General features: G+C 29.5%; 1 protein-coding gene across 1 annotated transcript in view; it reads right to left on the reverse strand.

Moving 5' to 3' along the window:
* Positions 1 to 3,343: 3,343 nt before the first annotated feature.
* Positions 3,344 to 12,541, reverse strand: part of LOC143076221 (protein strawberry notch homolog 1-like) — a 43,120-nt gene continuing 33,922 nt past the window's right edge. The window contains exons 26-30 of the mRNA XM_076251931.1: positions 12,241 to 12,335; positions 8,128 to 8,220; positions 7,590 to 7,813; positions 6,831 to 7,027; positions 3,344 to 3,920 (exon numbers count right to left, since the gene is read on the reverse strand). Coding sequence (XP_076108046.1) covers positions 3,778 to 3,920; positions 6,831 to 7,027; positions 7,590 to 7,813; positions 8,128 to 8,220; positions 12,241 to 12,335 — 752 coding nt within the window. The 3' untranslated portion in view covers positions 3,344 to 3,777. The remainder of the gene's footprint in view (positions 3,921 to 6,830; positions 7,028 to 7,589; positions 7,814 to 8,127; positions 8,221 to 12,240; positions 12,336 to 12,541) is intronic.

Here is a 12,541-nt window from a genome sequence, read left to right on the forward strand (position 1 = left end):
TTGGCCCTAGCTAAAAATGTAACATGAACAAACATAATCTTTTTCTACTACCTAAAAAGTAAAAAAAATATAACCATGAAAAGGGAAGATAAGTAAGCATTCAGAAATGAAAATTGTCCGTTGTATCTGCTTCATGGTATTATGATTCAACAAAAAGATTTATATTATAGTATCTCATTGGATTCAAATACATATACTGGGCAGTGGTGGATTCAAAAGGTGTTTGTTAGGGATTGGAACCCCGCTTTGCTAGACAATCGATGCATTTGAAAGGGAACATATGGTTGGAACCCCTCCCCCTAAAAATGACTCGATCTGCCCCTACTGGATAAATAAAGTGGTATACAAGCTTTTAAAACAATTCACTCTTTAAACAAGCTTTTAAAATGTAAAGTAAACATTCTACATATTGAAAGAAATAGAAGGCTAATTTTACACTCCTAATAACATACTAATATTATGGAATTCAATAATAAGAAAATAGATATATAAAAGTATGAACACAGTCTACAAACAAGTACAAAATCCTCGCTCGCTCACACAAATAAATAAATAATACTTAACCCAAAATGTGTGATAATGAAATAAGCCAATAGGTCTCAACACAATTACCACACTTATTTACAGTCTCTTATACACTTTAAAGGTGAAGGTCAAGTCCTACAAATCTGTGGCCATCAGATAATTATCTTCATATGAGTTGTTTTAATTATTTGTACAAACAGTTGGAATGTTTACATATAATGACATTAAATTTTTATGTTATTCTAAGGATGCATATGAATGAAAATACAAAGGTATCAGACAAACACACTAAGTGTTTTGTGTATGTGTATATACAAAGGTATCAGATAAACACACTAAACTAAGTGTTTTATTTATATACAGATAGCCATGTTTATAACAATTACCTACATGTGAAGGTTGTTGTATTCAGTTTACAATTTTGCTGATAAACTATTTCTAACTCATTCTTTTAGCAAAAAGAACTAAAATTTATGAAACCACATATAAACTTAAACCTCACCTCATTTATACACAAAAACAAACTTATTTACATGAAATAAACTCTACAATGAACAAACAAAACATATAAATAATGTGGTCATTTTTCAGTAAATAATTTTGTCATACCCTATGATTTATCTTTCTAATTTCTTAATCTCCAATTGTTTATACTGGTGCCTTTTCAACTGATACAACATATTGCATACTCTGAAATTGTATAAACAAGTGACCATTCATCAGGCTGCAGCATTTTATTTTTCCCCTTCCAAGCACGTTCTTTTTAAATTCTAGTTGTGGAAAATTTAATGGAAAATGTGAGTGACTTATCCTCCCCTTTTTTCATGTCACCGGTTCAGTTATAACACATTGGACAGGATACAGGACAGTTGCCCAATCCCCCCTTTAATAATCTTTTACACTTTTCTACTATCAACATATTTGAGGTTCTATGTGGGATTTAAAGAATATTAGAGAATAAAACTAGAAATATGGACCAAAAAATATTAAGAATAGAGAATAATGGGTAAAAAAATATAAAGATAGAGAAAAATGACCTAAAATGAAACAATAAAGAAATGCAAGAAGACCCCCCCCCCCCCCCCCCTCCTCTTTCCAAGACCGCCACAATCCCTTGAGCTGGCAAGTTGGTTGCAGATATTGGCATTTCATTTTCAGACTGATCTTTGCAGGTATTACATTGACACCAAAAAGGAAAGGTAAAAAGACACTATTGCACACATTAAAACACCAGTTAGTTTTATGACTTTTTTTTTGGAACTTGAGTCAACACACCAAGTGTTCATAGTGGAACAGAGACTGCTGACCGATCTGAGAGTACCTTAGTTTATCTTGTTTATGGTTGAGACAATGTTTTCAATTGTCTATGTATAGTTAAGTGGGCTGATGTCTATTTTTTATGTTTTTTTGCAGCTGAACTGTTGAGTTTTTTCATTTGTGGTTTTTGGTCACTCCTTCAATATTTCTTCCACTTTTTTGCAAGCTTGGAGTAACAATAAATGTTTTACAAAACAAAATTTTCTCGACTTAACCAACACAACTGAAACAAGATTACAGCATTGCTGTGAAAAACTGAATATTTAATTGACAGTGTACATCCATACTTGTCCATTACAGGTCAACAGATCTATGGGTTGACCGGAATGGAATATACTCCTTAGTCGCACCAAATAAACATATAACTTTTTTTTTACCAAAAAACTACACATATACATGTTATAATAAATTCAATACTTTGTTTTAACAATATGATAAATGCTCTAGATAAACCAACAACATATCTATAGACTATTTACAATTTACAATTTAAATACATTTAAGTGCACAACTCTTCAAGTTAAAACAGAAAATGTCAGTTATTTGTTATTGTAGAACAAGAGTGCACACACTGAAATGTCTCGCCTTCTTTACTAATCATTGATATTATGTTGATAGTCCTAAGTATAAAGATCTCTTGTATATGAAAGAATAAATTTGGTCAAGATGATTCTATGGCAAATATATTAAGTTTCTTAAAAGTTGTTTTAAAACAATGCCTTTTTTTAACAATTACCAGAGCCCGACATGTTTGGTATTAAAAAAACTTCTGACTTAACAGTTTGAAACTATACAAGAACAACTAAACAGTGAACAAAATACTCTGTATAATTATTTTTTGTATCATTTAATTATAGAAAATGCATCAACAGTAATAACACTTTGCATCATTTTAATAATTGACCAGGCATCATTTAAAAAATAAAATTTCACCGAAACTAATCGTAAATGTATCAGTATAGATACTTTCTGAAGTTAGAACAAACTTGTAATATTAATGTTTGAAAAATAAGCAGATAAAATGTATGTTATTTTCCTCCACAATAACAAGCGTCTTGACCTTTTCTGTATTAAATCTTCAGGGTTATGCACTAAACAAATATATAATCTTTTACATCTTACATTTTCATGATCACAGCATAGTAGAAAAAAATACATTTTAAATTTATTTATACACAAAACAACAATATTTATATATTTTCACATAATGCATCCCTTGACATGCTTGATGTTGTCATCTTTCGGACTGGTCTGTTTTTATCATTTGCAAAGTAACTGAACATAAATTTTAAGGTCATATCATTTTTTTGTTACGATCTTTGGAATTTGTGAAACAAAATTAGGCGACTTCTATTGTTTGCCATGTTAAAATACTAAACTTTCAAAATAACATAAATTTATATGAAAATATTTCAGGCTTAACTAAAGCAAATAAGTTGGTGGCTACTTCAACAAGGGGTGCAAATTCTGACAAAAAATAATGACAACCAAGTAAGCTATATTTTTTTTTCTTTCATTAAGATCTATCATATTTCTATGTTTTATATTCACACATGGCTATTTATTAAATAAATGCCTCTCACTTTACCAATCAAACTCTTTCTCCACTTTTGTCTACTATCCAAACAAACACACACACATACAACCTTGCAACTTACAAATAGACTAGAGCTCTATGAGCAGCAATCAACAATAAATTAACCCGATTATGCTCGTTTTTAATCCTATAGTTGGGACCACAAGTCAATCTCCAAAGCACCAAGAAGTTCTTCAATTGTTCATCAACAAGTCTTGGCATGGAATTACCTTTGTATATTAAACAATGCATTTAACATACCGGTAAATATTTTTGTATCACTTGCTAACTTGTAGACTACTTTGAGGAGATCACTGATGAAAACAGTAGTGCTGGCTATCACAGTTTCTGTCAAATTGTTAGAAGTCAAAAGACGGCATGCTGAGATGAGATTTATCGGTCTCAACGACTGGCTGAGTATGTTGCTCTGTATAAGTCTGAACACAATCTTGAGACAATATGTTACACAATGCCATTAAACAATTACTTGGAATCAAACTCCCTGAAAAAAAGCATTGATAAACTATATTTCATATATATATAAAACATTGGACATAAAAGAAATGCCAATATCTCCATCAATAAAATGTGTATAAAACAGTTAACAATAAAAACAAGAGGCTCAAAAGATCCCGGACCTTGCCATAACATTTTACTCAGTAAAAATCGTGACCTCAAAACATTAAATCCAGTATTTTGATTGGTGAAGTAGGAGTACAATAATAGTGCTTGAAAGTTTTATGACCACAAGGCTAGGTCTATACCAAATGTGAACACCAAATGTGAACACCAAATGTAAACATTGGACTGCACAATCCATTAAGTTTCACAATAAATGCATAAGTTTGGCAGAAATTAGCTGAGCTCTTTATCGAGTTTGTAACATTTTCCCTTGCATTTTAATATTGACTATAAAAGACAATAATTGTTAAAATTTCTGATCAGGCTTAAAATAAAACAATAATGTGGTTTAATCAAAGCTGTCATGTTTGTGAGCCTTTATCCCATCATGCACCAGTAACAATCTTGTTAAAATGGGAGATTCACACTTAATTTTAAAAGGTGGAGGAAAAATGTGAAAATTCATCAATAAATTAAAGTAAATTGTTCATGACGACCAGAGTTTTTTTTCCAAACCTTCTGAATACAAGAGTGCACACGCTGAAATGTCTCGCCTTCTACACTAATCATTGATATTATGTTGATAGTCCTAAGTAAAAAGCTAAGCTTTATAACAACTGTACCATAAACTTAACATTAACCAAGATAACTAAACAAAGACCAATAAACCTTGAAAATGAGGTCAAGGTCAGATGAACCATGCCAGGCAGACATGTACAGCTAACAATGCTTCTATACAACATATATAGTTGACCTATTACTTATAGTTTAAGAAAAATAGACCAAAACACAAAAACTTAACACTGTGCAATGATCCGTGAAAATGAGGTCACGGTCAAATAAAACCTGCGCGACTGACATAAAGATCATTAAATATTTCCATACACCAAATATAGTTGACCTATGGCATATAGTATTAGATAAAAAGACCAAAACTCAAAAACTTAACTTTGACCACTGAACCATAAAAATGAGGTCAAGGTCACATGACATCTGCTCGCTAGACATGTACACCTTACAATCATTCCATACAACAAATATAGTAGACCTATTGCATATAGTATGAGAACAACAGACCAAAACACAAAAATTTAACTACAACCACTGAACCATGAAAATGAGGTCAAGGTCAGATGACACCTGCCAGTTGGACATGTACACCTTACAGTCCTTCCATACACCCAATATACTAGCCCTATTGCTTGTAGTATCTGAGATATGGACTTGACCACCAAAACTTAACCTTGTTCACTGATCCATGAAATGAGGTCGAGGTCAAGTGAAAACTGTCTGACAGACATGAGGACCTTGCAAGGTACGCACATATCAAATATAGTTATCCTATTACTTATAATAAGAGAGAATTCAACATTACAAAAAATTTGAACTTTTTTTTCAAGTGGTCACTGAACCATGAAAATGAGGTCAAGGACATTGGACATGTGACTGACGGAAACTTCGTAACATGAGGCATCTATATACAAAGTATGAAGCATCCAGGTCTTCCACCTTCTAAAATATAAAGCTTTTAAGAAGTTAGCTAACGCCGCCGCCGGATCACTATCCCTATGTCGAGCTTTCTGCAACAAAAGTTGCAGGCTCGACAAAAATTAAATAGTTTTTACCAAGAATCCTATAAAAAATTTTGACTGGCAACTTGGGTTCAGTGTGAAGAGAACCCATAGTGCATCATTACTTCCTTGCATCTCAGGCAAATAGTTTTCAATTCAATTTAAATATGTATTGACGTATAAACTCTAAACAATAAGTTTGTGACAAATACAAAATAAGAAGACAAAACGAAGATTCTTAAGTCTGTGAATCAGATATGTTTAACAAGATTTGGTCTTTTATGTTGTTTTTTTTTCTCTCGAAGAATTTTTTTTAAAAGTGACCCATCAGAATCAAGAATATCTCGTTTCACCAAAAATTATAGCATAAATCATATTTGGCAAATTAAGTCCAGATGGAAAATAGTTTGAGATAAAGATAGAAATGTGATTTCCGAAAGGATTCCATGGAACCTATGTACACCATTGCTGATTTGTATGTCACCTAATCTTTGTATCTTCCACATGGTTTTTATTGTTTTGGATCAACTTTAAATGAAGCTTTTTGTTTTCCTTTTAAAGGGTTTTTGCTTGTTTTGTATAACTTTAGCCAATAGTTATCAAAGGTACCATGATTATAATTTATTAGGCCATACGCCTGTTTCGTCTACATAAGACTCATCAGTGACGCTCAGATAAAAAAGTTATAAAGCCAAAATTGTTAATTTTTAATATCTAGTATTTTGGTATTGACCATTTTTATGGTAGGCATTTTTGTTGTATTTCATATTTCAGAATTTGAATCTGACAAAGTGTAAGTTTTATGATTTTGTCATTAATTTTTCGTTTTAATAACCATGCTGAACGTACAGTGCCTTAGAGAAATTTTTATTTCTTATATAAGGAGGTTTAAAAATTTTCGTTATTATTAATATTATTCAATAACTACAACTACTGTTTAAATTAAGAAATTATTGCATGCATTTATTATTGCGATGTTAGACTAAAATGAGATTTTGATTTTTTGCTATAATCAGGAAATCCTGTTTTATTCATATAAAAAAAAATCAAAATACAAGTTCAAATTATTGCGATTATAACCCCATCACATTTTTTGGCAATACTAAAAACATTGTATTAATTTCTGAATTTAAACTATTTCATAAAAGATATCCTCAGAACTAATCAGTCTTTTTTTACATTAATTTTACATGCTGAATACACAATTCCTTTGAACTTACCCACAATCCTTTCACCGGCATCAGTTTTTAGACGAATAATCTGCATTTTAGAGTTTATTCCACCCGGAGCAGAAGCAAGAACATTTTCTAATTTATTCCACACACTTAATACTGAACCGCTGAGAACGTGGAATGTACGTGTTCTCAGTCCAACATCACACTGCAGACCTAATGCGGTCTTCTTGCAATTGCCTTTCCTGAAAGAGTCAAATTAATATTGTTTAACATTTAGTTGCTGAACATCTAGCAACAAATATATTGTGGATATACCATTCAATGCTAAACGTTTGATCAAATGCATTATTGCCATTGCATGGTGGAATAAAATCCTTACAAGAATATTTGAACAACTTAAATAAACACTGTTATTTAATATCATTTGTAAACAAGAATGTGTCCATAGTACATGGCTGTCCCACTCACACTATCATTTTCTATGTTCAGTGGACTGTGAAATTGGGGTAAAAAATCTAATTGGGCATTATAATTAGAAATACAATATCATAGGGAACCTGTGTACTTCATTTCCTGAAACTGAAGCAGGACAGATGAACAAACAAACCGAAGAACATAATGCCCCTAATTGGAACATAAACAAGAATGTGTTCATAGTACATAGATGCCCCACTCGCACCATCACTTTCTATATTCAGTGGACCATGAAATTGGGGTCAGACGGACGGATGAACAAACAGACACACAGACCAGAAAAATTTATGCCCTCTTTTATGGTAGGTGGGGCCTTAAAACCTAGCTTACCAGAAGGCATGACTACAGTTGACTGCAGATGAGATGTATTGATCTTCCCACCATTTCTGGGCGTTGTCTGGTAGCACCTTTTTGTATCTTTTTAGTAGACCAGTCAGTGATTCTGGATGAGGTTGTCTCCCTGTGTTAGGTCTATAGACATCATATAACTTCTCCTTCTTCTTGTTTGTTGTATGATAAACAGCCAGAATGGCAGTCTTTTTCCAAAACTTGTCCTATAATATGAAACCATACTGTTTCATATTTCTGTTGTGTTTGTAGTGTTTAAGGGTCACATACCAGAACATTTGTCTCATTCAAAAATAACTTGCACTTTTATAGTTTTTAATTATGTATAGCTTTCTAATTATCCACTTATAAAACTTTTTTTAATTTTTTGTATACATATATATGGTAGACACCCACAGGCAAGAAAACAGAAAAGAAATTCTGATATTAATATGTAAAATTTTCGGTAATTTTTATTAGCTATTGCCATTTTTTGTTAACTTTATTTTCCACCTTAGGATAATAAAAATAAAGTTCTTACATTAGCAGACACATAGAAGCCATCTTGTTCACCAGAATATTTCCTATACAAGTTCAGGACCTGGGTCCATGACATCCCTCTTTCTACTGTAACCTATTAAAATAAAATAAAACACATTTTTACTTGATTGGAAATAAATAAATCAGGGGAAAACAGGTTATCGGAGAAAAGTATGTTGTGTACTGTACCCAACATGCAGAGTTGGATTTTTAATGCCTTAATTTAGTTACTCAGAAAGGTATATGTCGTAAGACATGATATCCCATGGTTCATAGATTACTACTCTTGTCCTTTTGTTTACTAGCATGACATCTTATGAAATAACAAATAAAAGGTCTGTCTTTACCATCTTTCACTGAAGAATTTCACTATATTCTAATGTTTATAGTTATGATACTTGAGTTTCACTATATTCTAATGTTTATAATTATGATACTTGAGTTTCACTATATTCTAATGTTTATAATTATGATACTGTGAAAGTACTTTAATTCGTGGGTATCAATTTTCGTGGCTTGAGGAAAATTTAAATGTTCGTTGGTTTTTAAATTCGTGGATTTTAGTTTTTTTTAAATAAAAAAAAATAAAAATTTAAGCCTTTTAAGAAACGAAGGTTACAAAAAGTCTGGATTGAGGAAATTGCAAAGTAAACATTGATCCGTGTAAATCGTAGTGATAACACTAATTAAACCATGATAAAGTGATCAACAGATTAAAGACCATCGAAGGTGTTAATTAATTAGGCCATAAAAACGTCACCTAAACAAAAAAGTAACATAAACAAATGCTATAAACGTATCTTGAATTGTCAAAAAAATCTTATCTAAATCAAACCCAGCATGAAATTATAATTTCCCATATGTACGAGAACTATGAGGATATAAAATGAACACTATATCACACTAGCATATCAATACTGGAAATCTGACTTTCATCGATCAAAAATATTTTTGAGAGAAGTAAAAGATCAAAAGTTGTACAGTTTATGTTATTAAAGATTAAATGGGTATAATCATGCATGCGATTGTAGTTCTGTGACTGCTATTAAAGTATTCTCATATTTGGCGTTATTAAATATATTCTCTAGATCATATCAGTAGTCAAACCTACCGACGGTAATCTTTCCATCTCTTGATTTGGTCAATGTTTCTTTTTATTTCGTTGGACACTTAAATTCGTGGATTAAGTCATCCACGAAAACCACGAAAATTGATACCCCACGAATAAAAGTACTTTCACAGTACTTGAGTTTCACTATATTCTAATGTTCATAATTATGATACTCGAGTTTGCTATATTCTGATGTTGATAATTATGATACTTGAGTTTCACTATATTCTAATGTTTATAATTATGATACTTGAGTTTCACTATATTCTAATGTTTATAATTATGATACTTGAGTTTCACTATATTCTAATGTTTATAATTATGATACTTGAGTTTGCTATATTCTGATGTTGATAATTATGATACTTGAGTTTCATTATATTCTGATGTTTATAATTATAATACTTGAGTTTCACTATATTCTAATGTTGATAATTATGATACTAGAGTTTCACTATATTCTAATGTTCATAATTATGATACTTGAGTTTCACTATATTCTGATGTTGATAATTATGATACTTGAGTTTGCTATATTCTAATGTTCATAATTATGATACTTGAGTTTCACTATATTCTAATGTTGATAATTATGATACTAGAGTTTCACTATATTCTAATGTTCATAATTATGATACTCGAGTTTGCTATATTCTGATGTTGATAATTATGATACTTGAGTTTCACTATATTCTAATGTTTATAATTATGATACTTGAGTTTCACTATATTCTAATGTTTATAATTATGATACTTGAGTTTGCTATATTCTGATGTTGATAATTATGATACTTGAGTTTCACTATATTCTGATGTTTATAATTATAATACTTGAGTTTCACTATATTCTAATGTTTATAATTATGATACTTAAGTTTCACTATATTCTAATGTTTATAATTATGATACTTGAGTTTGCTATATTCTGATGTTGATAATTATGATACTTGATTTTGCTATATTCTGATGTTTATAATTATGATACTTGAGTTTGCTATATTCTGATGTTGATAATTATGATACTTGAGTTTCACTATATTCTAATGTTGATAATTATGATACTAGAGTTTCACTATAATCTAATGTTCATAATTATGATACTTGATTTTGCTATATTCTGATGTTTATAATTATGATACTTGAGTTTCACTATATTCTAATGTTTTTAGTTATGATACTTGATTTTGCTATATTCTGATGTTTATAATTATGATACTTGAGTTTCACTATATTCTAATGTTCATAATTATGATACTTGATTTTGCTATATTCTGATGTTTATAATTATGATACTTGAGTTTCACTATATTCTAATGTTTATAGTTATGATACTTGGGTTTGCTATATTCTGATGTTGATAATTATGATACTTGAGTTTCACTATATTCTGATGTTGATAATTATGATACTTGAGTTTCACTATATTCTGATGTTGATAATTATGATACTTGAGTTTCACTATATTCTAATGTTTATAATTATGATACTTGATTTTGCTATATTCTGATGTTTATAATTATGATACTTGATTTTGCTATATTCTGATGTTTATAATTATGATACTTGAGTTTCACTATATTCTAATGTTTATAGTTATGATACTTGAGTTTCGCAATATTCTAATGTTTATAATTATGATACTTGAGTTTCACTATATTCTGATGTTGATAATTATGATACTTGATTTTGCTATATTCTGATGTTGATAATTATGATACTTGATTTTGCTATATTCTGATGTTTATAATTATGATACTTGAGTTTCACTATATTCTAATGTTTATAGTTATGATACTTGAGTTTCGCAATATTCTAATGTTTATAATTATGATACTTGAGTTTCACTATATTCTGATGTTGATAATTATGATACTTGATTTTGCTATATTCTGATGTTTATAATTATAATTCTTGAGTTTCACTATATTCTAATGTTTATAGTTATGATACTAGAGTACCACTATATTCTAATGTTTATAATTATAATACTTGAGTTTCACTATATTCTAATGTTTACAATTATGATACTTGAGTTTGCTATATTCTGATGTTTATAATTATGATACTTGAGTTTCACTATATTCTAATGTTTATAATTATGATACTTGAGTTTCACTATATTCTGATATTGATAATTATGATACTTGAGTTTCACTATATTCTGATGTTCATAATTATGATACTTGAGTTTCACTATATTCTAATGTTCATAATTATGATACTAGAGTTTCACTATAATCTAATGTTCATAATTATGATACTTGAGGTATACTATATTCTAATGTTCATAGTTATGATACTTGAGTTTCACTATATTCTAATGTTCATAATTATGATACTAGAGTTTCACTATATTCTAATGTTGATAATTATGATACTTGAGTTTGCTATATTCTAATGTTTATAATTATGATACTTGAGTTTCACTATATTCTAATGTTGATAATTATGATACTTGAGTTTCACTATATTCTAATGTTTATAATTATGATACTTGAGTTTCACTATATTCTAATGTTTATAATTATGATACTTGAGTTTCACTATATTCTGATGTTTATAATTATAATACTTGAGTTTCACTATATTCTAATGTTTATAATTATGATACTTGAGTTTCACTATATTCTAATGTTTATAATTATGATACTTGAGTTTGCTATATTCTGATGTTGATAATTATGATACTTGATTTTGCTATATTCTGATGTTTATAGTTATGATACTTGAGTTTCACTATATTCTAATGTTGATAATTATGATACTTGAGTTTCACTATATTCTAATGTTCATAATTATGATACTCGAGTTTCACTATATTCTAATGTTTATAATTATAATACTTGAGTTTCACTATATTCTAATGTTTATAATTATGATACTTGAGTTTCACTATATTCTAATGTTCATAATTATGATACTTGAGTTTCACTATATTCTGATGTTTATAATTATGATACTAGAGTTTCACTATATTCTAAAGTTTATAATTATGATTCTTACTGTGTTTAATTCAGTTTTAGCTGTATTCAAAGCAGCATTCCCCACAAATGTCTTTGTTTCTTTCTTGGAAACTTTTTCTTCACCAGCACCAAGATCTACAAAGAAATTTCTCATTGTTTTAAATTTCAATTTACAAATATATCATTACTTCGCAGGATAGGATTTTCAAAAGAAAAATAAACTATCAAAAAAAGTTTTTTCTGACCATTACAATAATGAATTTATAGTACAATGTTTGAATGGTTGGCCAAGGGTTGTAAATAATACACCCATAAAATCTTCATCAAAATACTTCTGCTTA

Source organism: Mytilus galloprovincialis, chromosome 5 (genome assembly GCF_965363235.1).
Source record: "Mytilus galloprovincialis chromosome 5, xbMytGall1.hap1.1, whole genome shotgun sequence".
NCBI lineage: Eukaryota > Metazoa > Mollusca > Bivalvia > Mytilida > Mytilidae > Mytilus > Mytilus galloprovincialis.